Below are 24,827 nucleotides of genomic sequence, written 5' to 3'. Positions count from 1 at the left end.
AAACAAAGATCTTGTCACTGTCGCGGGTTCACAAACACCACACGATGGCGGTATGGACTTGCAAAAGAAGTAAATGTACCAGAATTATCGCTAAACCGGCTAAAGTGCAGATCCAAGTTGAACAAGTCTAGTCACTACCCTCAAACAAATCGTGTCAGGCCAGAAATATTCCACTGACCTTCCCTTTCCATTTGCAAACTTTTTTTTTTGTGTCACACTCAAGTAGCAACATGACCCCTTCCCAATTATATGCACCAGGAATTCTTTTCACTCTCTCAGAGTCCAGCTCCAAAATTGAAAATATCTAGCAAAACACAGATCACAAAAGTGCCAGATGAAAAAAACTGTTGCTGGTTCTACCTTCAGCTGCACGCACTGAACTGCACCACACACCTCGATACTCTGCGCTTTTCTTCTCAACTCTGTGTAGCATTATAATCCTTCAGTCTCACAGAGTCAGGATCCACATCTGAACTGAACCACATCTCTGACACTAAAAGACAAAAAGTTCAACAGCTTGGCTTTTACATTCCTGCTTTACCAGGTCAACACTTCCATTCAGTAACACTGTATATGGGGAAAAGTTATTAAATTCTCCAAAACACTCTTTAAATCACCCAAAGTGTGGATGCAAAATTGGTTTCCTTGCCAAAGAGAAGAACTATGTCCACACCTTCAAAATAGAATACATCCTGGTATTGTTCCCATACAAAGATAGCAGAACGCTGTTACAGGGGTTTTACCTCTCCTAGGCAGTCTATTCATCTGCACACCGGGTGACTCAAGGCTGGGGATAGCTGCTTACATCGACCACCTCTGAAATGTGGAGACAACCTGCAAAGTTGAATACATCGTGATATTACTCCCACACAAAAGGTGCCAGATAAAAAACTCTTGCTGTTCCTTTCACTCCCTGAGTACCCAATCATTTGCAGCACAAACACCGTCATTTCTAAGGAAGAGCAGTCATCCCCTTTTAGAAGTTGAATTTCAAAACCAACTCGATAATTGTAAATGTCGGGAACCGCTCTCACTCACAAAACGTATCAGGACAGAAAGCTGCTCATGGCTGCTGCAGCCTATCATCTGCACTTGGAACACTGGGTCCATGTCCTTTCCTTCCCTTCTGATCCTACCCCTTCCTTGTGTCTACTACTCCTCCCTTCCCCTGCCTTGCCTATGCCAAAGTTGTTTTGACTTGTCTTGCTTTACCTCCCCCTCCTTTGCCTTACCTTACCTACACATATTTTCTTTTCTTGCCTACCCCTCCCTTGCTTTCCCTTCCCTTCTCTTGCATTCCCTTGCATTGCCTTGCCTTGCCTACTCATTGCTTGCCTTTTCTTGACTACAACTCCCTTGTCTTGCCTTGACTACCCCTCCATTTCACTGCCTTGCCTACTCCTTACTTGCCTTACCATTCCTGCCACCTCCTTGTCTTGCCTTTGCTACCACTCTCTTGCCTTGGCTTACCTTGCCTTTCACTTCCTACCCCTGCTTTGCCTTTTCTTGCCTTCCACTCCCTTGCCTGGGTTTGCCTTGGCTTACCTCTCCCTTTCCTTCCTTCGCCTTGTGCCCTGGTTCTGGCCAGGGCGGGGTGAATTTTTTGCAGTAGGTGAAAGGTGGCATGGCTAGGACCCAGAGGTTATTTTATATCTCCTCAGGTCAAAACCAGGGCTGGGGGGAAGGAAGTTGCTTTTTTCCAGAAGGAAGGGCTCTCATGTGCTCGGGGCAATGTGGCTGTGGTTGGGTCCATGAGCCCCGTGGTGAGCGTTTTTTGTATGTGAATCACTCTCTCTTTTATTCGCTTTTTTTACTAATATTCTTGCTGCTACCGTTTGTTTCCATATCTTATTGCTGTTTTCAGTAAACTGTTCTTTTCTCAAGCCATGATCTTTGCCTTTTGCGTCTCAAGTTGGAGGGGGGCAGGGTGGAGTTGCACACGGTTTTAGTGGGGGTACCAAATTGAAGAATACCATGAGAAATTCATTTTGTGCCTAGTGTGTGGCACAAAGGTTTGAGATAACAACAGATCTGCCCAGAGTGGGTTGGAAACAAATTTGGTCTGAACATTTTTTGTATAGTTGCTGTTGATTGTATAATTAATACCTGGAAGAAGAAGGCGACTCCTGTCTGGTTCTATCCTCCTATCAGGAAGTTGTAGAGAGCAAGAAGGTCCCCCCAATCTTCTTTTTCTCCAGACTGAGCATTCCCCCCAGCTCCCTCAGCTGCTCTGATGACTGACTCTCCAGACCCTTCCCCAGCTCCATTCCTGGCTGTGGACATGCTCCAGCCTCTCTTGCACTGAGGAGTCCAGAACTGGACACAACACTCAAGGTGACTCACCAGTGTCCAGCACAGGAGGACTGTGTGAGACGCTGGATTATTATATTCATTATTGGCTCAGACCAACTCAAGTATGTGGGCTGGGGGGGGGATGTTAAGGGACAGGTTGAATTTCACAAAAGTGGAATAGTGCCCTGTTCCATATTCCGGCCCCTTGGAGCCCTGGAGCAGCTGTCAGTCACTGGCACAAGCAGGACCGCTGCCCCACACCCCATCTTGGAGCTCCAGTCCAGCCCCAGAGTGCTCAGTGAGCCAAAAGTCCCACCTGGGTGCTCTGGCCACAGAGGGCCAGAGCAGATAAAGCCAAAAACATGTGGTGTCCACGTGGTCTTGCCCCTGCCATTTCCCGAACTCCTGGGAGCTGGTTCTATGCTCTTTCTTTTCCTCTCTCTCTTTCTAATCTCTTCTTCTAATCTCCTTTTTTGATATTTGGGTTACTTAAAGCTGGAGGGGTTGAATTTTGTTGAACTGTGCAGGTTAGCATGTGCTAAGTCATTGCTTTGTGAAATGCTTTATTTTGGTTGAATGTTGCCCTTTAAACTTTCGCTAAGTCCCCTTATTTTCTAAAGTTTGCCAGTAAAAGTGTGTTATTTGACCTCCTGAGAAACGTGGGCAGCATTGGATTTGGGGTGAAAGGGTGATAAAGGTGGTGGTGGGCATAATATGGGGGTCCCACTTCTTTTTGGGGTGCTGTGGAGTTCTTCAATCTCCATTTCAGGAGTTTCCCTGAAATGTTTGCCTTTCCCCCTTCCGCTTTCTACTTTCTTCTTCATTTTGGGGTGTCCCTCCTTTATCTGGGGTTTCTGCCCTCCATTTTGTGTCCCTCCTTCCTTTTCAGGTTCCCCCTTCGTTTTGGGTCCCCCCCAGTGCTGGGGTGCCAATCAATTTCAGGATGCCTACTCCATTTTGGGCTTACTCCCAAATTTTGGGGTGTCACGCCTCCATTTCTCTGTCCCTGTTCTCCATTTTGGGATGTCCCCTCTCCAAGAGGCACCACTTTGGGGTACCTCTCTCTCCATTTTGGCCCCCTTCCCCCATTTTGGGGTTTCCCCTGCAGTTCGGAATTCTCCCTTTCCATTTTAGGTTCCCTCCCCACTTTGGGATCCCCTCTCCATTTTGCAATCCTTCCCTACATTTTTGTGTTCTCCCCCATTCTGAGTTCTTCCCCCTCCATTCTGGGGTCTTCCCCCTATATTTCGGGGTGGTCCTCTGTACTTCAAGATTCCCCCATCATTTTGAGGCCCCCCCTCCACTTTAGGGTCCCCCCAGTCCCCTTGATGTTGCTTCCCTCCATTTTGAGTGTGTCTCCCTATTTTAGGGTTCTCCTCAGAAATCTCACCTTAGGGGGCTCTGACATGGGAAGATGAGTACTGGGACCCTCCTAAGCCTCCTCTGCACCCCCAAACCCTGGCTTCGGGGGGCTTGGCCATAGGGGTGCTCAGGCCATGGGATACCCTGGTTGTAGTTGTTGCAGTTGGTCTGGGGGGCTGAAAAGGGGACTCACTGAGGGAGGTGTTTTGGGTTGCCTGTGTGGGTTTTAGGGTTTCACTAGGGAGGTTTTGGGGTGCCCCTGAGAGGTTTGGGATGTCACTGGGGCCTTGGAGGGCTCTGTCACGGGAGAAGGGGGGGCACCCTGGAGATGATCTGGGGGGTGGTGTGGTACAAAAGGGGTGGTCAGATCTCCAGCTGGGATCCCCCCAACACAGACACAGACACGGGGAGGGCGGAGACACAAGTGCCACATACATGTGAGATTGTGGGAGTGCAGGGGATGCTGGAAGGGGTTAGGCCTGAGGGCCTGAGCACACTGTGTGTGTGTTAGCACATGTGAGCATGCACAGCTCTGTGTGTGTGAGACCACGTGAGTGCACACAACTGTGTGAGTGTGCGCGTGTGTGTGTGTGTGTGTGAGCACCTGTGGAGAACCCTGTTACTATGGGGGAGGACCCCACAACAGGGGTCAATCCCGATAAGCCCCCTGCACCACCGTCCCAGCAATAAACCCCCAAAAAAGTCCCAAACAATGCCCCAAAATGGATGGGGGACCCCAAATAGAGGTGGGGGGAAGCAAAATGGAGCAGGACACCTCAAAATGGAGCTGGGAGGCATTCTCAGGGGCTCCCTCCCGCCCCCCGCTCCCCCCCCTGGAACCTGGCTGCAATGAGGGGGAGTTTGGGTATTTTTCGGGGGGAAAGGGGGTTGGGAGTCAGGGAATGTTTTGAGTTCAGAGGGGGCTGATGCAGTTCCTCCAGTGCAGAGATATTTGATTTTAAGCTTTTTTATTTAGGTTCTTTATTTTATTTTACTCAATGCTTTATTTTATTTGTCTTTATTCTAGCTTTGTATTTTAGAGTTTATTTTAAACTTTATTTAATTTTAGACTTTATTATTCATATTAGAACCATCACCCCAGAAGCATCAAATGTTCATGCAATGCATCACTATATGGACAGTATTCCTTATGAGAAAAAGCTTCAATTCTTTGTAAAATACATAGTTTATTTTCTCCTCATAACCAGTGTACCTTTCTGATATGTAACAATGCTTGTTTTAAAATACCTTGGAGAGGGCCAATAATAGAGCATTTTTTAACCTACTTTGTTCCAATATTTTAGTCACCCTGGGCAACAGTGGCACCTGAGAGCCATGAACTTGTCAGGTCAAACAAATGTCATTTGATGTAATTTGTTATTTGAATACTGAAAGCCTGACAGGTTAAAATCATACATGTGTTTATCCCTTGGCCCCTCTCCTACAAATTTTATATTTTTATACTATTTTGATTAGTTTTTACATTTTTTTTATCACATATAGGCTATTTTGGTTATTGACAACTCAGCACAGGACATATGCCTGTAGCAGACACTCTAATACTGCTGCAGCTCTGTCCCAAAGGGAGACACATGGAAGGTCCCTGTCGATGCTGTTCTCTCGGAAGCTTTGTGTTGAGTAGAGAACTTCTACTGCAGGTGGAGTAGGAGCTTCAGACAAAGTTTATTAGAGAAGCCCTCCCACTGAGTCATGAGGTGCAGAAAGGGTTCCCTTGCTTTTTAAACTCCTTCTCAGACAGGAGCCTGGGTGCAGCTGAATCCAATCTTAGCCACAGACTGCCAATGGTTTAAGGAATTATAGAGGTGCGATTGAACCTTTGTACAACTTTGTGCTGCAGGACTAAGGATGGTAAATCAGATATATTTATATAAAAATATTTATTATGATAAATGATTAGACATAAATATTTTAATCTGAATTATTTACTACACAGTATAGAAGCTAAAATTACTAGTATAGCGTAGTATAGTTCACTATATCCAAGCATTTATATCAAAGCTACCAAAAAAGAAAGAAATAGTTACTAATTAGAGGTTGATGTAACTCACCCATACCAACAGCTGTGGGTATATGTCTTTCACTCAGCCTCGAGGAGTAACCTTGAAAGATGTCCCCGGCTCAGGGGAGGAATCTCCACACACACACGCTCCATGGAAGGTGTATGTTAGAAGAACTTGCCGTATGAAAGTGGACTGGACCTTTATAGTACGAAGTGACTGACTGTCAGGCTCTGGCCCAACTGTGATAGCTTAGCATTTTTGGATGATACTTTACCGTATCTGCCAAATCTTTGCTTCACTATTGGGATGTTAACTTTGGGGTAATTTGAGGTAGATTAGTTTTAGCATAATTCAACACCAAACCCAGCATGATACACCCCGTCTCAGTCCAGCACTAACATCCTTGCAAATAGGGCACTGTTCCGAGTTGCTTGACCACATTCCAAGGACAGAGCATCCTGCTACAACTGCATTGTGGCTGTTCTTTCTGGCTGCTCTGTGCAGGGTTGAGGTGTGTTGAGGTACTGAGGGTTTTGTAATAAAATAAAAGGAATAGCATGACAGACACTGCCTTGCTTTGACCAATGTGCTCGCAAAGCTGCGTTGCCTGTGGCGCGCATGGAGCTGGAAATTGCTCCAGCCAAGGCTCACAGAAGGGGATTTCCTGCTTCCATGGGCTGTCACAGAATTGGAGCGAAATGATAAAGGGAATCACAGAACAAGACTGCTTCGGGTTGGAAGGGACCTTAAAGACCACCTAGGTCCAAACCCCTTCCAACAGGTTGCTCCAAGCCTTGTCCCACCTGGCCTTGAACACCTCCCAGAGATGGGGCATCCACAGCTTCTCTGGGCAACCTGTGCCAGTGCCTCACTACCCTCACAGGAAGGAATTTTTTCCCCCATATCTCATTCTCTGGACTTGTCCCTCCTTGCACACCCTTCCTGTGCTGGGGGGCCCAGCGCTGGAGGCAGCACTGCAGGTGGAGTCTCAGCAGAGCAGAGGGGCAGAATCCCCCCATCATGTGCTGCCCAGGCTGCTGGAGATGAGCCTAGCATAGCATTGGCTTTCTGGGCTCCCAGTGCACGTGGCTGGGTCACGTTGAGCTTCTTGTCAACCCACACCTCCAAGCCCTTCTCCCTGGGCCTGTGTTTGTGCCTGGGGTTGCCTGGATGCAGGTTCAGCACCTGCCCTTGGCCTCACTGAACCTCCTGGGGTTGTCACAGACCTACTTGCCCGCAACCCCCTCCTCCGCCATGGGCATTAAACACACAGAGCCTGAAACAACATGTTTATTTTGGGGCAAAGAGGAGAAGTTTCAGTCTGGAACCCTCACCCCAGGAGCAGTGTCCCCCAGTGCAGAGACACCAACAGTAACAGACTTTTCCCTATGTCCAGGGTTTTCTCCATCCCTCCCAGACTTCAGACAAACCTTCCCCGGCTCAGCCTCAGCACTGGGTCACTGCATTGAGAGCTCATCCCTGTGTCAAGGTTGAGGCAGCTGGTTCTCTCTGGTGGAGAGTCAACCCCTCACTCCTGGGCTGCTTCGGGCGCCGCGGGCTGCTTGCTTTGGTTGTCACCCTTCTTTTTGTGCCCCGACACGATATCATCAATACGGAGGAGGAGAACTGCAGTCTGCAGAGAAACCCCGCACCCAGGGCTCGTCAGGAGCTCAGCACAAAAAACAAAACCCAGCCTGCCCAGCTCACATGCCATGCAACCACCAACCTATGGTTCTTTCAGCACAGGAGAAGGGACACTGTGCCTTGCAGGCACGTGGGAGCAGCAAGGGGCTGCTTTACCCCCCACCACGGAAACAAGAACGCCCATCTTTTCTCGTTGACTGACAGAGAACAGACACAGTGTCCCTTTGAGGAACAGCCTTTGATCCAACACCAGTGAGAGAATGGCAGGATCTGTAATGAGGGGGGCAGCTGACACACGGCAGCCCCAGTCAGCATAAAGCGCCCAGGGCACTGACAATTCCAGCATGCTGCTGGCATGGGATTGCTCACATGCAGCTCTGTCTGGCCCTGGAAGCAGCCTGTCCCTGTGAGAACCATCTGGAGGAAAAGGTGGGATGGAATATGCTGAATTTTAACCACAGGACCAAAACCCAAGCTTTGGGAAAGCCTGAGTCTGGGCTCCCACATCTCTCATCATCTCACCTTTGACAGCAGCAAGCTCAGACACCTGCACAGCCCATGCTGGATGTGTGACACCCACCCAAGCACCCCAGTGCAAAGGGAGGGACATCCTCCTCTCGCAAGGGATATGCCACAGAGGCTCTGGAGTTCCCACCTCTCCTTACCTCCACGGCTGTTTTGTAGGTCTGCAGTTTGACAGCCAAGGGTTCCCAGATCCCTAGCTCTTTCATGTCAACCAGGGCTCCAGTCTCCCCATTCACCCCCCATGTCTGGCTGCCTTCCTGGGTGTGCTTGGCCTGGAAGCAGAAAGACAGGTGTAGGGTGAGACAGCAAATTCCCCTCTAGAAGCTCACAGCGACCATGGGCTCAGGAAACAGTAACAGGCCATTAGAACAGTCTCAATTTTGGAGTTCACACAAGAACGTTACTGGCAGCCTGACAAAGGCATTGCTGTGAAGGGTGACTGATCCCTAGGGCTGTGCAGAGCGGGAAGGGGCTGACTCCCTCCTGGTGCCCCATGCCTTACCCTGAGTGAGGTCAGAACACGGATGGTACTGGCACCACAGTTCTGGATCAGCGTCCGGGGAATGACCTCCAGAGCCTGGGCCACTGCACGGTAGGGCCACTGCTCCACACCTGTCATGCCCTTGGACCTCTCGGTCAGTGCATGGGACACAGCCATTTCGGTGGCTCCCCCGCCCGGCACCAGCTGTGGGTCCATGAGGACATTCCGGCACACCTGCATGGCATCCTGCAGGTTGCGCTCCACCTCCTGCAACAGGCACAGATCACAGGATTGCTGAGGTTACAAAAGCCCTCTAAGATCAGAGTCCAACCATTCCCTCAGCGCTGCCAAGGCCACCACTAACCCATGTCCCCAGGTGCCACACCCACATGGCTGTTAAACCCCTCCAGGAATGGGGACTCTCCACCACTGCCCTGGGCAGCCTGTGCCAGTGCCTGACCACATTTTCCATGAAAAAATTTTCCCTAATATCCAATCTAAACCTCCTCTGGTGCAACCTGAGGCCATTTCCTCTTGTTCTGTCACTTGTTACCAGGGTGAAGAGCCTGACCCTCACCCGGCTACAACCTCCTGTCAGGTAGCAGTAGAGAGACTCAGAGATCCCTGTTGGGACCCCCAGCTCCCTCAGCTGCTCCTTGTGCTCCAGACCCTTCCCCAGCTCTGCTGCCCCTCTCATTATTAACTGGAGCACCACATCAGCTGAAAGCTCAGCCCACAGTCTGCTGGCCATGACTTACTGACACCACGAACGTGGCTGGGACAGGAGGTGAAGCAACCCATGCTTACCCTCCTCACACTTACCGCTAAGATTTCCTTGCTGGCTCCCCGCAGGATGATAGTGCAAGCCTTGGGTTCTTTGCAATCAGTGATGAAGGCAAAATACTCATCTCCTATTTTTTTCACTTCAAAGAGCCTGGCACCAGTTCCCACATCCTCCTCCCGGAGCTCATCTGTGCGACTGACGATGCGAGCTCCGCAGGCCCTGGAACACCAAAACATCACATCAGACACTCACAGATAAGAACTGGGGAGAAGGAACAAGATCAGAACACGCCCATGCCATGCACAGCAGGAACGGGTTCCAGACAGGAGCCGGCACTCACCTGGCGATCCGGTTGTTGTCAGTCTTCCGCACCCTGCGGATGGCGGTAATGTTGGCTCTCATCAGGTAGTGCTGGGCCAGGTCTGAAACGAGATCTTTGCAAATTTAGTGATGAATCAGTGGTATTGTGACAAATTTTATGTGTTTATCAGTGATCAACTCAGCTATTCTAGTTCCAGTCTTTAAAGCAAAAAGGATTTTGGAAAAAACCCTAAACGTAGCTTCTTAAACCAGGCTGCAAGGCAAAATGGCAGCACAGCTCTCAAGAGTTTAAGACAGCCTCACTTGTATTTTGGTATCTTTCCAAAATGTTGAAAAAGCAAAATATTATTGTAAGAGTCCAAGTTCACATGGCAACGCCAAGGATCAACTTCAATGCCCGCAGTGTACAACTACTTGCTAGAAAGCTAAAATACAAACCAAAACTAGGTTCCACACCAGGTTTGGGGAGGAGTTGTGCTAATTTGCTCCTGGGGTTTTTTTTTGGTTTCTTTTCAAGTTTCTGAACCGTGAATTTAACACCATTTAACATCATGAACCTCAGTGAAATGAATTCAACACAAAGAAGGATCATGTGTGCTATTACCAGAAACTCCTTTTTCTGTGATGACCAGATCTGGCTTGACTCTTATCAGATCCTCACACATTTGCTGAATGTACTCCTCCTCCATCTGCAGGATGCGGGCAAAGTCTTCCTCTCGTGTAATTTCAATGTCAGTCTGCACAAAAGACATGTAAACAGCTCAGTGTGTTCATCCCAACCCTTCACCATGTTAAGACACACATCCCCCACGTCAAGCAGCTAAACTCCTCCAGTATCACCAGGGAAAGAGCCAGGGATGTCAAAGAAACTGTGACATCGTGTCAGCCGAGCCTTAGCATTAGCTCAAGCTCAGAAATATTTCTTTGGCTCTTTACCAGCACACAGATACACAAACTGTTGTAGCTGCTTCAATGAGTCAAACTGCTGTGGCCTCACTCCCGTTTTTCTGGACTCCACAGCAGAATTAGCCCACATGTGCAGAACGCCTTTGAGAGGCACAACACAGAAAGCCTTTCACCACTTGTGCTTTTAACAAGCCATCTGCATTTGTTCACTTTACATGTCCTAAATCAAGAGTGGTGGACATCTCCAACAGGACCCACATTACCTGGCTCTCTCCTTTCTTGTACTCTAGAGAACAATCCAGAAGGACAATGCGTGGATTCTTAATAAGACGACGCATTTTAGGATGGGTCACATCTTTATTCACCATGATTCCACGCAAAACACATGAGTCTTCACTAAAACCACCTGGAATCTGACAGACACAAGGAAGGGGGGAAATGAGACGAGTCAGTTTAGTCCACAAAAACCTGTGTATCTGAAGGTTTCTCCTGAAACTGTCTGTCCCATGTACAGAAAAGGGAAAACCTCTCCCAAGTAATCATAGCGCATCCAGGTCATGATACAAAGTTTAATTTTAAGTGCACGTTGACTTAGATTTCAAGTGAGAAGCTGTGGAAGAGCTTAAGAAACTTTTCACATCCTACTGCCTGGCAACGCGTTTCGTCTTCCATCTTCCAAATACAACTGAAATTATCTTTTTGACAAATATTCCAAAAGGGTTGAAATAACAGTCCCTCTTTGCAGTGCAAACCAGCGAAGCCAACAGCACTGACTGAAATATCTTTGAGGGTGGTTATGTCTGTGGACTGCAGAGAGGTAACACAAAATTCTTCCCACTGCACCCCACAGTCAGCTAGTTCAGAACAAGAAAGGGGGACACAGGGATAAGAAACAGTTCAGGACACACTCACCTTTTCTACTTTTGCGTATTTTTTAATATCAATTTCCCTTCTGCCATTTTCTTCAAACTCCACAGTCTTAACGGCATCAAGAGCGATGCTACAGGCCAAGTCAGACCAGCGGTTTATTGCCTTGGTGTTTATCGCACTCTTTATTATTTTAAGCATCATCTCTTTGTTGTTCACATCCACTGGAGTGCTGGGACAAAGAAAAAACAAAGAGCAAACTGAATATTACTCCAAGCTATTTGTCCCTTTGAGTCCCTCTCCAGTTATGTTAATTGTATTGTAACATAACCGCCTAAAGCAGCAGCTGCTTGAAGCAGTACAGAAAGCCCACATCCCTCCTTTCTAACTCCCACCAGCCCATACTTACCCAATTTTCTTCAGAATACTGATCATGTCATCCAAAGCCTTACGATAAGCCCAGATGATCACAGTTGGGTGCATCTGCTGTTCAAGAAAGTGTTCAGCAACAGAGAGCATCTCTCCAGCTAAAAAAAAAATTAAAAATAAATCAAAATCCCTCAGATAAATTAGGAGGATAACTGCCACTCAAGACAGAAGAGCAGCATACCAGACAAAATGTATTTTCTATCCATGCAAGGAGCTCTAACATTACCTATACCTTTCTTTACCCTTAGTGGTGGTTATCCCAGGGAAAGCACAGCTTCCCAAAGCATGGAGCTGATCACCTAAGGGTCTCATGAACAAAGCATGCTCTTGCACAGTAAAAAAAAAAAAATTATCCATTTTAAGGTGGGCAAATAACTCATTATGGGCCCTGATAAGCAAAGAGGGCGAACTCCAGCCTCTAAACAAACTGTCTGAGTCAGCCTCCTTACCAAGGATAATGACAGATGTGGTCCCATCTCCGACTTCTTCATCCTGCGTGCGGCTGATCTCTATCATTGATTTTGCAGCTGGATGCTGGACTTGGATCTGTGCAGGAGCAAGGGGTATGGATTTGTTCCAGAATACTAAAGCAGAAACATCTTGCATTGCTCAATGGAACAAATATCACAGCTTTAATACAGTTTTAAAGGCATTCTGCACAACCACAGCAAAGCTCTTCCTTCTTTTTTGACCAAACCCAAGCCTTTGAATTTGACAACGTTGTGTCCCTCACAGTTTTTCAAGCATTAGAGTTTTTTGGATGTTCTTTTAACAGCACTTGTACTAGAGAGAAAATAATTTCTTGGTATCATTACGTGGCATTGTGAACATCGCTGTCTACTCAGAAGATCTTGATGCAACTGATTATAGCTACAATTACCAAAGCATTTACATCAGTCTTATAAAAACTCCATGAAAACTTCCCATCCCAGGATCAAACCTACATTTCTGCAGAACAAGAGCATTTGCTGGAAATGTTTCACTCCTCCCCAGTGAGCACCTTTCTTGGTGGAGCTTATTAGTACTTGCTGGCTCTCAAGACAGATGAGATCATACAGCTCTATTGGCACCCAAGACTCCAGAATATTCCGACTCACGTGTTAAGCAAGACAACCCTTCAGGAGAAACTTACTTCTCTAAGAATAGCATTGCCATCGTTGGTCATCACAATGCCACCCATGGGGTCCAAAAGCATCTGCAACCACAAGAAAACCAATACTTGTGCTGCAACATTGGTGATGCAGCTGCCTAGAAACACCCCAGAGAACAGCGCAAGTTCTTACCTTCATCATAGCTCTTGGTCCTAAACATGTTCGGATAATGTCAGCAATGGTCTAGGGGAAACCAAAGAAATGAAGCACTACAGGTAAGCGTCAAAAAGTCTAAAAAAACCCCATAGTGGGTCTGAAACCAGCAGTCCCTGTGAAATTTAAGCGACCCAACAACTCTGCCATGGTTGAGATGCAGACAAGGTTTAAGAACTGTCTGGAAATGAGAACGCAGGGATTATAAGGGCACTGGTACTACACTGTATTATTATCTCAGTCAGATGTCAAAACCGAGGTGCTTTCAGACTTTGCAGAGAAAGGAGGTTTGGTGGGTTAAACCCCTCTATGTGCAGTTATAGGGCACCCCTTACATGAATAGTGCAGATGTTTTATTTTTTATACAGAATTTTTATATAAAAGTATAAAAATATCTTCTGTTAACACAGGAAATTATTTTCTATGTTGCTTCTTCTATTCTGGGTTCATATAGACTAGAGAAAATATGCTTCAGATCCAGCTTTCCCTCAGAAATATAAAAATACACACACACGGAGAAATAAAGAATAATCAAAACAGCCTGATACGAGAATTTGGTACCTTTGCAGCAGTGATGTTTCCTGTCTGGACTTTTCTTCCAGACTCACGTTTTGTGTTCTGACCTAAAGCACACAGAAAAAATGAATTTAATCAAGCACAATCAAGCACAGTGCAGTAAGGATGCAGCCACACTTCTCAGTCACACACATATGACATGTGACCTATTCTAAATTCAGAGATTACATTATAAATACTGCAGTTATGATGAGAAACACACTGACAGAGGAGCGTCAGCAAAAGCACTCCCTATTATAACAGAACTCCTTGTGAGCATCCTAACTGAGACAAAGCTCTGCAACCCTGAAACAGAAACCTATTGCCCCAGAAAATCAAACTGCAGGGACTCACTAGGATCTGCCAGATCCCACATGGCCGAGGAGGTGCTGTTGCACAGCACTGTTCAGTCACAAAAAGTTACAGAGGCCTAGGCACAGTTCAAAGAACTGGGCGAACATGAAGTTAATCCATTGACGTTGCCTTTGGCACATGAGGGTGAGCAGCCCCCGGGGTACCACAGGCTCACAATCACAGCTGCGGACCAGCTGTCAACAGGCTCTGCCCTAGAGCTGAAGGCTGCTCTTCTGCTACTACAAGCCTGGCCCAGGTACGCACAGATTTACTCAGAAGTAGGTGCATCCACATGGAGAGGTGTAAGATAGAACAAAAGGGGCCCTGGGCTCCAACAGTCTGCCTCCTAGACTAATAGGGAATGGAGCAGATCGAGAGATGGGAATGCGATACCCAAGCAGAAATAAATCCTCGTGTTAGAGAGTGGTGAGAGAATCGTAAAACGGTTTGAGTTGGAAGGGACTTAAAGACCATCTAGTTCCAAACCCCTTCCACGGGCAGGGACATCTTCCACTATGCCAGGTTGCTCTGAGCCCCGTCCAACCTGGCCTTGGAACACTTCCAGGGAGTGGGCAGCCACAGCTTCTCTGGGCAACCTATGCCTATGCTAGTGACTCACTTCCCTCACAGGGAAGAATTTCTTCTCAATATCCCATCTAACCCTGCCCTCTGGCAGTGGGAAGCCATTCTCCCTTGTCCTAAGTCCCTCTCCAGCTCTCCTGGAGCTCCTTTGGGCACTGGAAGGAGCTCTAAAGTCCCCCTGGAGCCTTCTCCTCTCCAGGTTAACACCCCCAGCTCTCCCAGCTTGGCTCCAGAGCAGAGGGGCTCCAGCCCTCGGAACATCTCCGCGGCCTCCTCTGGACTCGCTCGGGCAGCTGCACGAGCTTCCAATGCTGGGGGGCCTGAGAACTGGGGTTCACAGGGGATTCAAACGGGGTAGCACAAAGAAACTCGCTGAAAAGGCCCGACAAGAAACGGGAAAGAGAACCGGAGAGCTGCCGGGAAAGGCCTGACAGCAGCGGGGGCCAGAGATCTTCCGCGCAGGGCACATAGAGCGGCCAGGCCGAAGCTGTGGGTAGGGGACTACCAGAGGCAGTTCAGACGCGCCGGTGGCGGCAGCGGTGCCCGGCGGACCCCTGGGAGCAGAGCGGGCCCGCCTGGGCCGCGCTCCGTGAAGGAGCGCCCGGCCATGAGGGGACCCAACATGGCGGCAGGGAGGCCGAGCAGCAAAGCGGGGTGGGGGCGCGGCGCTGCCCTTCCCTCACCCTCCACCCTGGGACCCCGCCGGGGGGGCCGGGCCGGGGAGGCAGCACTCACTGAGGACCAGGACGGGGCGCGGGCCCATCATCGCGGCGGCTGGAGAGCGGCGGAACCTTCTGGAGCCCCAGACCTGCCGCCTCACGGGGCCGCCACGGCACGCACCGCCCCGCGCCCCTCGCCGGCCAATCGCGACGCGGGCGCGCGCCCGGAGGCCAATCAGAACGGCACCACCTCACCCCGGGAACGCCCACCGACCTCCGGCTGTTGAGTGACACCCCGGGGCGGGGCGGGGCCGCGAAGGAAGTGGAGTGCGCATGCGCATACCCGGGGCGCGGCGGGGCAGAAGGAGCTCCTACACACCGAAGGCCACCGGGGCCGAGATGCAACGGCCAAGCTCGCTCTGAGAGCCAAAGTCCTCGACATCCCCTTCCCCCCTCAGAGAGTGGTCCCGGGGGAGCGGCGGGTCCTGAGGCGGCCCCGCCTGTCCCCGCACAGCAGCCCCGCCCGTCCCGCAGCCCCGGCCCCGCCCGTGGCTCCGGTGTCCCCTCACGGCCAGGGCGTGCCGCCCCCCCAAACCGTCGGCAGCCATTTTGTGTCCCGGACGGTCCTTTAGTGTCGCCCACAGGGACAGCTGTTGACAACGGCTCAGAATTCGGAGCTCTAGGATGAAAGGGCATTGGGGCGGCACATGGAGCCAGCGAGGCGGCCCTGGTGAGGTGCACACGGGCTGTTCATGGGGGAATATGTGCATAGAGGCGGACCCGCGGGCCTTTCTGCCACCAGAGGCAGCTGCCTGAAAACACGGGCACAGGGGAGCTCTCGAGGCTCCCTGGAAATGCCGGCAGGTTTGTTTTGTTACTGCCTTTGCACCAGGGAGGTTAGGACTTGTCCTGATCTCTGGGGACCCAGAGGCTGGACCCTGTCTGGGGCGGGGTGAGTTAAGCAGAGCATCCCCAGTGCAGGAGGGGACAGTCTGGGGATCCGCGCACCTCATTCTTGAGGAATTTAAAATCCTCCTCCTTGCTCTCCTCCCACATCCCTTTACAGAGCCTCCATGGCCCTGGGCAAGCTGGTGTGACAGAGAACAGCATTGACAGGGTCCTCCAGTACTGCCCCTTCCGGTAGAGCAGCAGCTCTGACATCTTCTATCAAAACAGGTCTGTGGTGCACCAGAGCAAGCTCCTTCCCATAGGGCATGCAGCAACAGAGGGGCCCCGAGACAGGACACTCTGGAGAAGATACAGCAGGGCAAACGGGGGCTGGGAGGTAGCACAGGGGGCAGAGCCCCACAAACAGACCCTCTGGGCACTTACACACTCGTATCGCCGTGCCTACAGAGGAGCAGGGGGGGATTCCTGCTTGAAAGGGGCTGACAAAGCATTTGGGGGCTTTTAGTTGGGTTTTTTACTGTTTTCTTTGTTTCTTTTTAAAAACCCAGAAGACACCCAATCACAGCGATCAAGTCCCTTTGCCGAGAGGGTTGAAGCACAGCCCAGGCAATGCCTGGCAGGGGACAGTGCAACCCAAAAGCACCCACTGCTCTGGGGGGGTCATGACTGTCCTTTCCCGAGCTCTGGCGTGCTGGTGGCATTTTTCTCCACTCAGTTCTTTTTGGTCTTGGGGGTGTCATACTTCCTCTTGCTTGAGTACCACAGCAGCAGGGGGATCCCGATGGAGGGCAGGGTCATCACACCAAATGCTGCCCAATCCAACTAGAGGGAGAAAAGTCAAAACAAGTCAAGTCCAGAGGAGTCTTAGAGCAATGAGGCCAGAGGAGGAGACTGAGAAGAGACCTTGCCACAGCCTGCAGCTTCCTCACAAGGGGCAGCACCAATCTCTGCTCTGTGTGACAGGTGACAGGAGCTGAGGGAACAGCATGGAGCTGTGTCAGGGGAGGGTTAGGCTGGATATTAGAAGAAGTTCTTCCCCCAGAGGGTGATTAGGCACTGGAATAGGCTCCCAAGGGAAGTGGTTACAGCACCGAGCCTGACAGAGCTCAAGGAGTTTGGACAACAGTCTCAGGCACTTGGTGGGATTGCTGGGTTGTCCTGTCCAGGGCCAGGAGTTGGACTCCAGGATCCTTGTAGGTCCCTTCCAACCTAGAAGGTTCTAAGATTCTACTCTCCAATTTTCTGGCTCAAATCCCACAGTGCAGCTCTTCCACAGAGAGAGCTGGGGTGGGAACTCTTGGCTGCTTCTGTGATGCTCCTATGGAGAACTCACAGGGATTAACTGCAATACCACTGGAGCTCTCCAGGTGACTGCAGGACAAACCACACACACCATGTGCAGCAGGAAGCCACTGCGCTGGGCTGCAGCTGCTGCAGTGCAATTTCCATTGTCAGCTGAAAGGTACTTACAAAGTGAGGGGAGAACCTCCTGTCGAAGTCACGCTGAGCCAGGATTCCTCCTTGCCCGGGAGCACTAGTGAAACCAACCTGGAAAAGGCAGGGAAAAGACAAGCTTTACCACTTTCCTTCTTGGGGCAGAGCTGGGCAGGGTGAGAGCTCAGGGACATCACCCCGACCAGGCAGCTGCAAGAGCACTGTCAGGGGTATCTGCAGGGCTCCTCTAAATCGTCCACTTACCACGACCTGTCCTCCCTCCTGTGCCAGGTACGTGATGGTGGCAGAGGTGAAGTTGAAGTAACCAGCTTTGAGAGGCCGCAAAACCACGGTGTGGGACACGTTACTCGCTCTGGGAGCCGGGCGTTAAGGAAAACGGTTGGATTTCATTACAGGAGGAAAACACAGGTGGAAAAGTCAGTGCTGCTGACAGATCCGAATGCTTATGGTCACAGACAGCCCGACCCACCTCCCCCGAGGCTGACCCAGCTGCTCCTCCCCAGGCAGAGGAACTTAGGGACCTGGTCCTGTCTGCAAGGAGCTTTAATTTTACACAGCACCATCCAGAAAAGCAGGCATTTGGATTGGGCACCCTGTCCAGGCTCTGGCATGTGGGAATTTCTGGGACAGGGCATGAAGACAGGATGAAGCTGCAGGATGCTCAGGGGGAAGAAAATTTCAAACCATTAAAAGATACGGAGCGATCCTGTCCCACTTGACATTGAGCATGCCAGAGACGATGCCAAAATCCTCTGGGGGAAAGGAATCATCCGACAGTTCCACATCCAGGGCAGCACTGAACACAACAAAGGCAGGGATGAGAATGGAATCTTAAGACTTGGCATCTGCTCATGGGATCTGCAGCAAAGTGGGCTGACAGTTCCCTCCTGACCCAATGGAAGAACTGATTTGTGAAAGAGGAAAAGTCACCAACACAACATGGCGAGGAGAGCTGAGGTGTCTTATGGAGAGACTGCAGAGAGAAGAAGGCACAGCTGAGAGAAACAGCCACAAAGACAGGAAATACGCTGGTTTTTCCACAATAGAATTTGGCAGATACCATCCCACAGACACACGCTTTGGCCTAAATAATAAACAAATCCCACCTATAAAGTTACAGTATCTCATTAATATTGTACAAGTCCAATATTGCAACACCATAAATACTTCTCTCAGCAGTACTGCACTCAGCATACATGACTCTGCCTTTAAAAAAATCTAAAAAAAAAAAAAAAACAAACCACTTTAATACTCTCCTGCATTTTGTCCAATCAGCTTTTCATTCTGAGAATAAAGCGTTTTACCAGCATTGTGGAAGTTCTGTTTTACTTTTGTCAGGTCTTTAGAGAAGTCCTGACAGGAAAAAGGAATTTTTATTAAAAAAAAAACAAAAAAGTGCAAAAGAGCTCACAAAGCCAGTCAAGAGAGCTGTGTGCATGGGGAGCAGAGTGTCCCAGGACACCACAGGAGCTACATGTGCATGCTGGACTGACAGCTTGAGCAGCCACGAGGGGAAAGCAGGGACAAGGGAAGAGGAAGGGAAAGGCAAATTGCAGGGTCAACCCTCCAGGCACTGCTGGAAAGCTCAGAGTTCAAGGGAGCAAAGGCACCAGCACATCATGGAGCTCAGAAATCACCTCCTGCCTTGCAGCCACACACAGAATGTTTGCTCCTGGTTCGTACTGAAGCCTGGACAGGACTTACCTTGAGCCAACGTTGTAGATGTTGTACTGCAAAGTCAAGTCCTTGCCCTCCACCGCGTATCTGTTTAACAGAGATTTGGAGGCCAGGAGCCTGGCACCATCCTCACAGCGGGACACAGACACCAGGGCACACAGGGTGAGGAGCAGGAGCTTCATCTGGAAACACAGGTCAGTGGAATGTCACTGATTGTTTGAAATCTCTGAACTCTGTTCTGGGAGGCTGTAAGAACTGGCATAGCCATGTCCCAGATCTGCAGCCATGGAAGAAAAGTCAACAGTTTCCTCCCTTTTCAAAGCCCCAGCCAGTATCATGGCCCTTTACAGAATCATCGAACATTCTGAGTTGAGAGGGACCCACAAGGATCATCGCATCCAACTCTGGGCTCTGCACATCTCAGTAATGAGCAAAGCTCTTGGATCACAAAGCCTCTTCCAGTAACTTTGAAAGCTCTGGAAATTAACAGTTTCACCAGTTTTAGCACTTAACAGTTAATTGCCCTTGTGAAGCCTGGCTGCTTTCCAGCCCTATCTTACACAACAGAGTTAGTTCTTCGCAGAAAGCACCAGCTCCTCACTTCCAACATTTGTTCTTATTTACTATTTCCAGCCACTGAGGAAACACCAACTCCCTCCAGCAGCCTCATGATCCCCAAAAGTCCCTCTCCAAGCCAGGTGTCCCAATTCACCCAAACTCAGTGCCCCAGGAGCTGCCCTGTTGAGAGGACAAGACCATAGGGACATTATAAACAGGACCCGTGAGGACACTTGGTGGGGCTGAGAAATGCAAAAACTGCTCCAATGTCAGGGGCTCCACTCTCTACAGTCACAGAGTGGTTAGGCTTGGATGGGAGATTGTGAAGCCCATCCAGTTCCACCCATCTGCCATGGGCAGAGACACCTTCCACTAGACCAGGTTGCTCCAAGCCTTGTCCAACCTGGCCTTGAACACTTCCAGGGATGGGGGAGCCATAGCTTCTCCAAGCAGCCTGTGCCAGGGCCTCACCACCCTCACAGGGAAGAATTTCATCCCAGTATCCCATCTAACCCTGCCATCTGGTAGTGGGAAGTCTTGTCCAATCACTCCAGGCCCTTGTCCAAAGTCCCTCTCCATCTCTCCTGGAGCTCCTTTAGACACTGGAAGGGCTTTAAGGTTTCCCTGGAGCCCTCTCTTCTCCAGGCTGAACACCCCCAGCTCTCCCAGCCTGTCTCCAGAGCAGAGGGGCTCCAGCCCTCAGACCATCTCCGTGGCCTCCTCTGGACCTGCTCCAGCAGCTCCACGTCCTTCCTGTGCTGCAGGCCCCAGGGCTGGAGGCACCATACAGGGGCGATCTCACCTCAGCAGAGCAGAGGGGCAGAATTTCCCACCTCACGTGCTGCCCACACTGTGGGGATGAGCCCAGCACAGCGTTGGCTTTCTGGGCTCCCAGTGCACATGGCTGGGTCATGTTGAGCTTCTTGTCAACCCACGCCCCCAAGTCCTTTTCTTCTGGGCTGTTCTCCATCCATTCTCCCTCAGCCCGTGTTTGTGCTTGGAGTTGCCCTGGCTCACGTTCAGCACCTGCCCTTGGCCTCGCTGAACCTCCTAGGTTTGTCACGGACCCCCCTGCAGCGCTGCAGCCCGGCCGGCTGCCTGTGCCAGAGGCCCCTTTCTTCCCCCCAAGTCTTGCCCTGCTCCGGCCGCATAGCAGCGTGTCCAGCCCGGGTGGGCTGCTCCTGCCCATCCGCGCAGCACAGGGGCTCAGTCCGGGTTCACCCACCGCTGCCCGCGGGAGACACCGACCCTCTCCAGCGACAGAGCCTGGCCGGTCCCTCCCGGCCCCTCAGAGCCCACAGCCGAGCCTCCCCCATAGACCCTCCCCACCGCCTCCCCGTCCGCCCCGAGCGCCGAGGACACGGCTCCGATCGGCTCCGATCGGCCCCGGCGGCCGCTCCGCCCTCACCGTCTGTCTCCGCCGCCGCCACAGAGCCAGGTCAGCCCAGACGCAGCGGAAGTGACACACTGAACGGCGCCCCGGGGCCTCCCATGCCCGCCGGGAAATGGAGTCCGGCCTCGCCCTCCAGCGGGGACTCCGCGCCTGCGCAGAGCGAGAGTCCTGTGCTGCCCCCTAGTGTCGGAGGGCGGGACCGGGGCGGAGGAGGATCGGGAGCAAGTTCCGCAAGGATGGGACGCACGGCCTCCTAGACTGTCCCTCCCTGCACTGGGGTCGCTCTGCTTAATTCACCCGCCTCAGACAGGCTCCAGCTTTGTGCTGCCCTCGGATCAGGACGCGTCCCGACCTCCCTGGTGCAAAGGCAATAACAAAACAAACCTGCCAGCATTCCCAGGGAGCCTCGAGAGCTCCCCTGTGCCCGTGTTTTCAGGCAGCTGCCTCTGGTGGCAGAAGGGCCTCCCGGGGCCTCCTCTATGCACATATTCCCCCATGAGCAGCCTGTGGGCACCTCTTCGGGGCCCCCGTGCTGGTTCCATGTGCTGCCTCAAACGCTTCCTTGGAGCTCCCCACTCACAGTCTTTACCAACGACTCTACCTGCACCCTCTTTCCTCTTTCCCTGCTGCCCCGGGCAAAGCTCCTCCAAGCTGCTGACTATGGAAAGCAACCCAGAGGTTCAACCTCTGTTGGCCATTGAGGCCACATAACCACAGGTTGGGCTTCTCCCTCCCAGCCCGCCCCTCTGCAGGGTTTGCTGCAGCCAGGACAGGCTGGTCCCAGTCCTCAAACACTGACACAGCACCTGTCCTGGGCCTGAGACCCTCAGAGATTTTTCTGTGGAGCAGGAGCATTTGCTGGAAATGTTTCATTCCTCCCCAGTGAGCACATTTCTTGGTGCTTCTGGTCAGTATGGAATGGCTCTCAGGACACAAGAGGAGATCACACAGCTCCATTGGCACGCACAGAACCGTATTCCGGAAGATTCCGACTCCCATGTTAAGAAGGGATGACGCCACACACTAATCAGGGGTTCCAAGAAGGTAATGTGGTTGTTGGCTGTGTCGGTGTCTTAAGAGCGGAGAAACATGTGGCAGGTGTGTTAAGCAGTTCCCTTTGGCTTTGCAGGTGCTGTGCGGGCAGCCTTTGGAATTGGAGGAGCATTTGAGGTGAGCTGGGCCATAGCAAAGAGGAGCTGAGGACCGCTGATTCCTCGCAAGCACAGTGGTAGTTTTGTGTCTTTTGGTACCTTTGGTGCCACAGGCGATGACGGCTGCAGCATCCTGTGCTGGAATGGGCGCAGGGCAGGGGAGCAGGAGGCCATGGAGCTTTTGAGGCCAGGGTTGTTGTGGTGACGGATGTGATACTGACACTCCAGTGCGTAACTTTGGCTGGAAAGAAGCCCCAGTGCAGCACATTTTCCAGAAGTTGATGGCATTGCTGCTCCTTGTTGACTCTCTCCCTCCCAATGGCCCAGCAGGATCTCTCTTGAGCAGTGCAGCTCTGGCCAGAAGTTGTTCCTAAGTGTGGAACACAAAAACCCCTAGTCAAGGTAAAATCATGTGTTTTGGAGACTGAAAATTTAATGGTACTACTTCACAGCTGTGCCAGTTGAGCTTACTGCAAAAGGAAAATCAAACACTTCTATCATGGGAGTATCTTTCCTGGGTGTGTATAACCACACACACCCCTCTTCAGTACAAAGTGAGTTACTGATGTTTGTTCTTTATTTTACTCTTTAAAGTTTTACACTTCAGTTTTATTGACAAAGCAACTGTGGTGTGCAACAGCAGTGCAAGGACTGGAGCTGTTGGGGGCGATATCCATTTTTTCTGGAGAGGGGAGTGTGTCTGTTTTAGGCATTGTTAATTTAATGAGCTGCCGGTCATGGGAGCTCTTTCCCTTGTCTTGTGCCTCTTTGGGAGATTGGAGTGAGATGATGTCTGTTGAGACAACCAAATGTCAGAGTGAGGGATGGGCAGTGGTGCAGTGGAGGAGCAGGTGTGGGGAAGATGAGGGGGTCCATGGGGGACTCCCACCCCGAAAAGTGTCACAACCCAAAAACGCATGAAAATTCATGGAGAGTGTAAATAGAAGTAAGGCCAACTAGTCATTCTACACAAGTGTAAATACATATACGTAAATGTGTCTCTGTCTAAATAGTCTCATCTAACTGAAAATAGCTGAGATATAGAAATATATTTATGCCCTAAACCTATCTGTGTCTAAGGAGCTGTGTAAGTGTGAATGTAAATGTGTGAGTGGGCACAGGCAGGCAGCTGGGACAGCCACAAATCCATGACTGAAACATAAAGAGTAAATTCATTTCCCTTCCCTCACTAACTGGGGGATCCCCAAACAAGCCCCAAGCAGAGGCACCCAGGTGGGGACACTGCCATGGTTAAATTCGGTCCATGCCAGACGATCCCTAGCTGGTGTTCCCAGCGGCAAGATCACTGAGCCATGTCCAATCCTCCTTGCCAGTGTCCTGCTTTTAACCCATTTTCCCCCTTGCTCAAGAAACCGTGGCTGCTGGGGCTGGAGATGTGGGATAGGGAATTTACAGAGATGCATAATGAAGCTTAAAGAAAGAACAAACATGTAAACATATAATGCTCTGAATTAACTGTCTCATCCCTCCTGTCAAGGAATTAAACCACACAGCTAGTCAGGCATCACTGAGAGGTTGTGCGATTCAATGTATGAAGTCCTGAAGATGCTGAGTGTTGTCCTCCATGCTGTCTGATCCAGCAGTCCTGTCCAAGTAGCACATCCTCTCTAGCTCAGAACAGCATTTATGATGTTGAAGAGTGTAGCAGAATGCTCTGCCTGGATGGGAATAGAGCAGCTCAAACTTCATCTTATGTACAAGTTTTCAGTGGTGGATTAAGCCACCAGGGTCTGCTGGTTTTAGTGTTCAGGGCTGAGATCAACTTGACCAAACTCTCAGGAGCATATGCAGGACAAGTGCTCCCTGAGTGAGGCCAGGAGCAGCAGGGGTGTGCAGGATCTGATATGGAAGCGAGAGGCAGAAGTGTCGAGCAGGAGAAACCAAAGAGCTGATCACACCTTTATCAGCAGCAAAGCATATTTTGCTGAATAAGCCTGCCAACACATAATGTAAAAATTAATGTGACAGTCAATGACTTTATCCTATAAAAGGCCAGTCTCGCTTTTTCATGGTGAGGACTTCACTTCCTAAGGCATGTGAAGATTTTTCCCTTGAGTGGGGATGCCCCTCAAGGTTATGCCTCCAGGCCGAGTGAAAGACATTTGCCTACAGCTGCTGGTATGAGTGAGTAACATCAATCTCTACTTTATAATTGTTTTTTCTAACTTTAATATAATCGCTTCAATACTGCCTCAAAAATAGTACTCTGTGCTAGAAGTTACAGCTACCTGTCCTGTGTACTAGATAATTCTGACTAAGGTCTTTTTGTCTTAGCATTATCATTGTAATAAAATTAAAGAATTAATTTATTTTATTTATATAAATATATTTACTTTGCCATCCTTAATCCTGCAGGACAAAGGTGTATAGAGGTAGAGTTACACCTGTGTGATGCTTTAGGCATAAACTGTTGACCAAGTCCGGGGGAGGGACTGGATTTAACCACACTCAACTCCTCTATGAGAAGGAGTTTAGAAAACCAAGGGGTCCTTTTTGCACCTTGTGACACAACGGGAGGGCTTCTCTAATAACCTTTGCCTGAATCTCCCACTCTGCCTGTGACGAAGAGGGAAGTAC

The 24,827-nt window shown here is 50.3% G+C and overlaps 2 protein-coding genes across 2 annotated transcripts; both read right to left on the bottom strand.

The window, feature by feature from the left end:
* Window positions 1-6,949: 6,949 nt before the first annotated feature.
* Window positions 6,950-15,276, bottom strand: CCT3 (chaperonin containing TCP1 subunit 3). Its single transcript, XM_032713138.1, has 14 exons — window positions 15,163-15,276; window positions 13,498-13,559; window positions 12,916-12,966; window positions 12,765-12,827; window positions 12,082-12,178; window positions 11,613-11,730; window positions 11,249-11,435; window positions 10,600-10,749; window positions 10,035-10,167; window positions 9,450-9,531; window positions 9,148-9,328; window positions 8,347-8,592; window positions 7,985-8,116; window positions 6,950-7,308 (listed from the first exon to the last, which is right to left on the bottom strand). Exons 1-14 carry the CDS (start codon window positions 15,191-15,193, stop codon window positions 7,204-7,206), a joined length of 1,638 nt encoding a protein of 545 aa, XP_032569029.1. The 5' UTR covers window positions 15,194-15,276; the 3' UTR covers window positions 6,950-7,203.
* Window positions 15,277-16,500: 1,224 nt separating this feature from the next.
* Window positions 16,501-21,219, bottom strand: SSR2 (signal sequence receptor subunit 2). Its single transcript, XM_032713174.1, has 6 exons — window positions 21,094-21,219; window positions 19,155-19,309; window positions 18,148-18,246; window positions 17,694-17,802; window positions 17,466-17,543; window positions 16,501-16,817 (listed from the first exon to the last, which is right to left on the bottom strand). The coding sequence occupies exons 2-6, from the start codon at window positions 19,307-19,309 to the stop codon at window positions 16,707-16,709; spliced, it is 552 nt and encodes a 183-aa protein (XP_032569065.1). The 5' UTR covers window positions 21,094-21,219; the 3' UTR covers window positions 16,501-16,706.
* Between the last annotated feature and the right edge of the window lie 3,608 nt (window positions 21,220-24,827).

This window comes from Chiroxiphia lanceolata, chromosome 29 (genome assembly GCF_009829145.1).
Source record: "Chiroxiphia lanceolata isolate bChiLan1 chromosome 29, bChiLan1.pri, whole genome shotgun sequence".
NCBI classification, from domain to species: Eukaryota; Metazoa; Chordata; class Aves; order Passeriformes; family Pipridae; genus Chiroxiphia; species Chiroxiphia lanceolata.
This window is presented reverse-complemented; position numbering and strand designations above follow the sequence as displayed.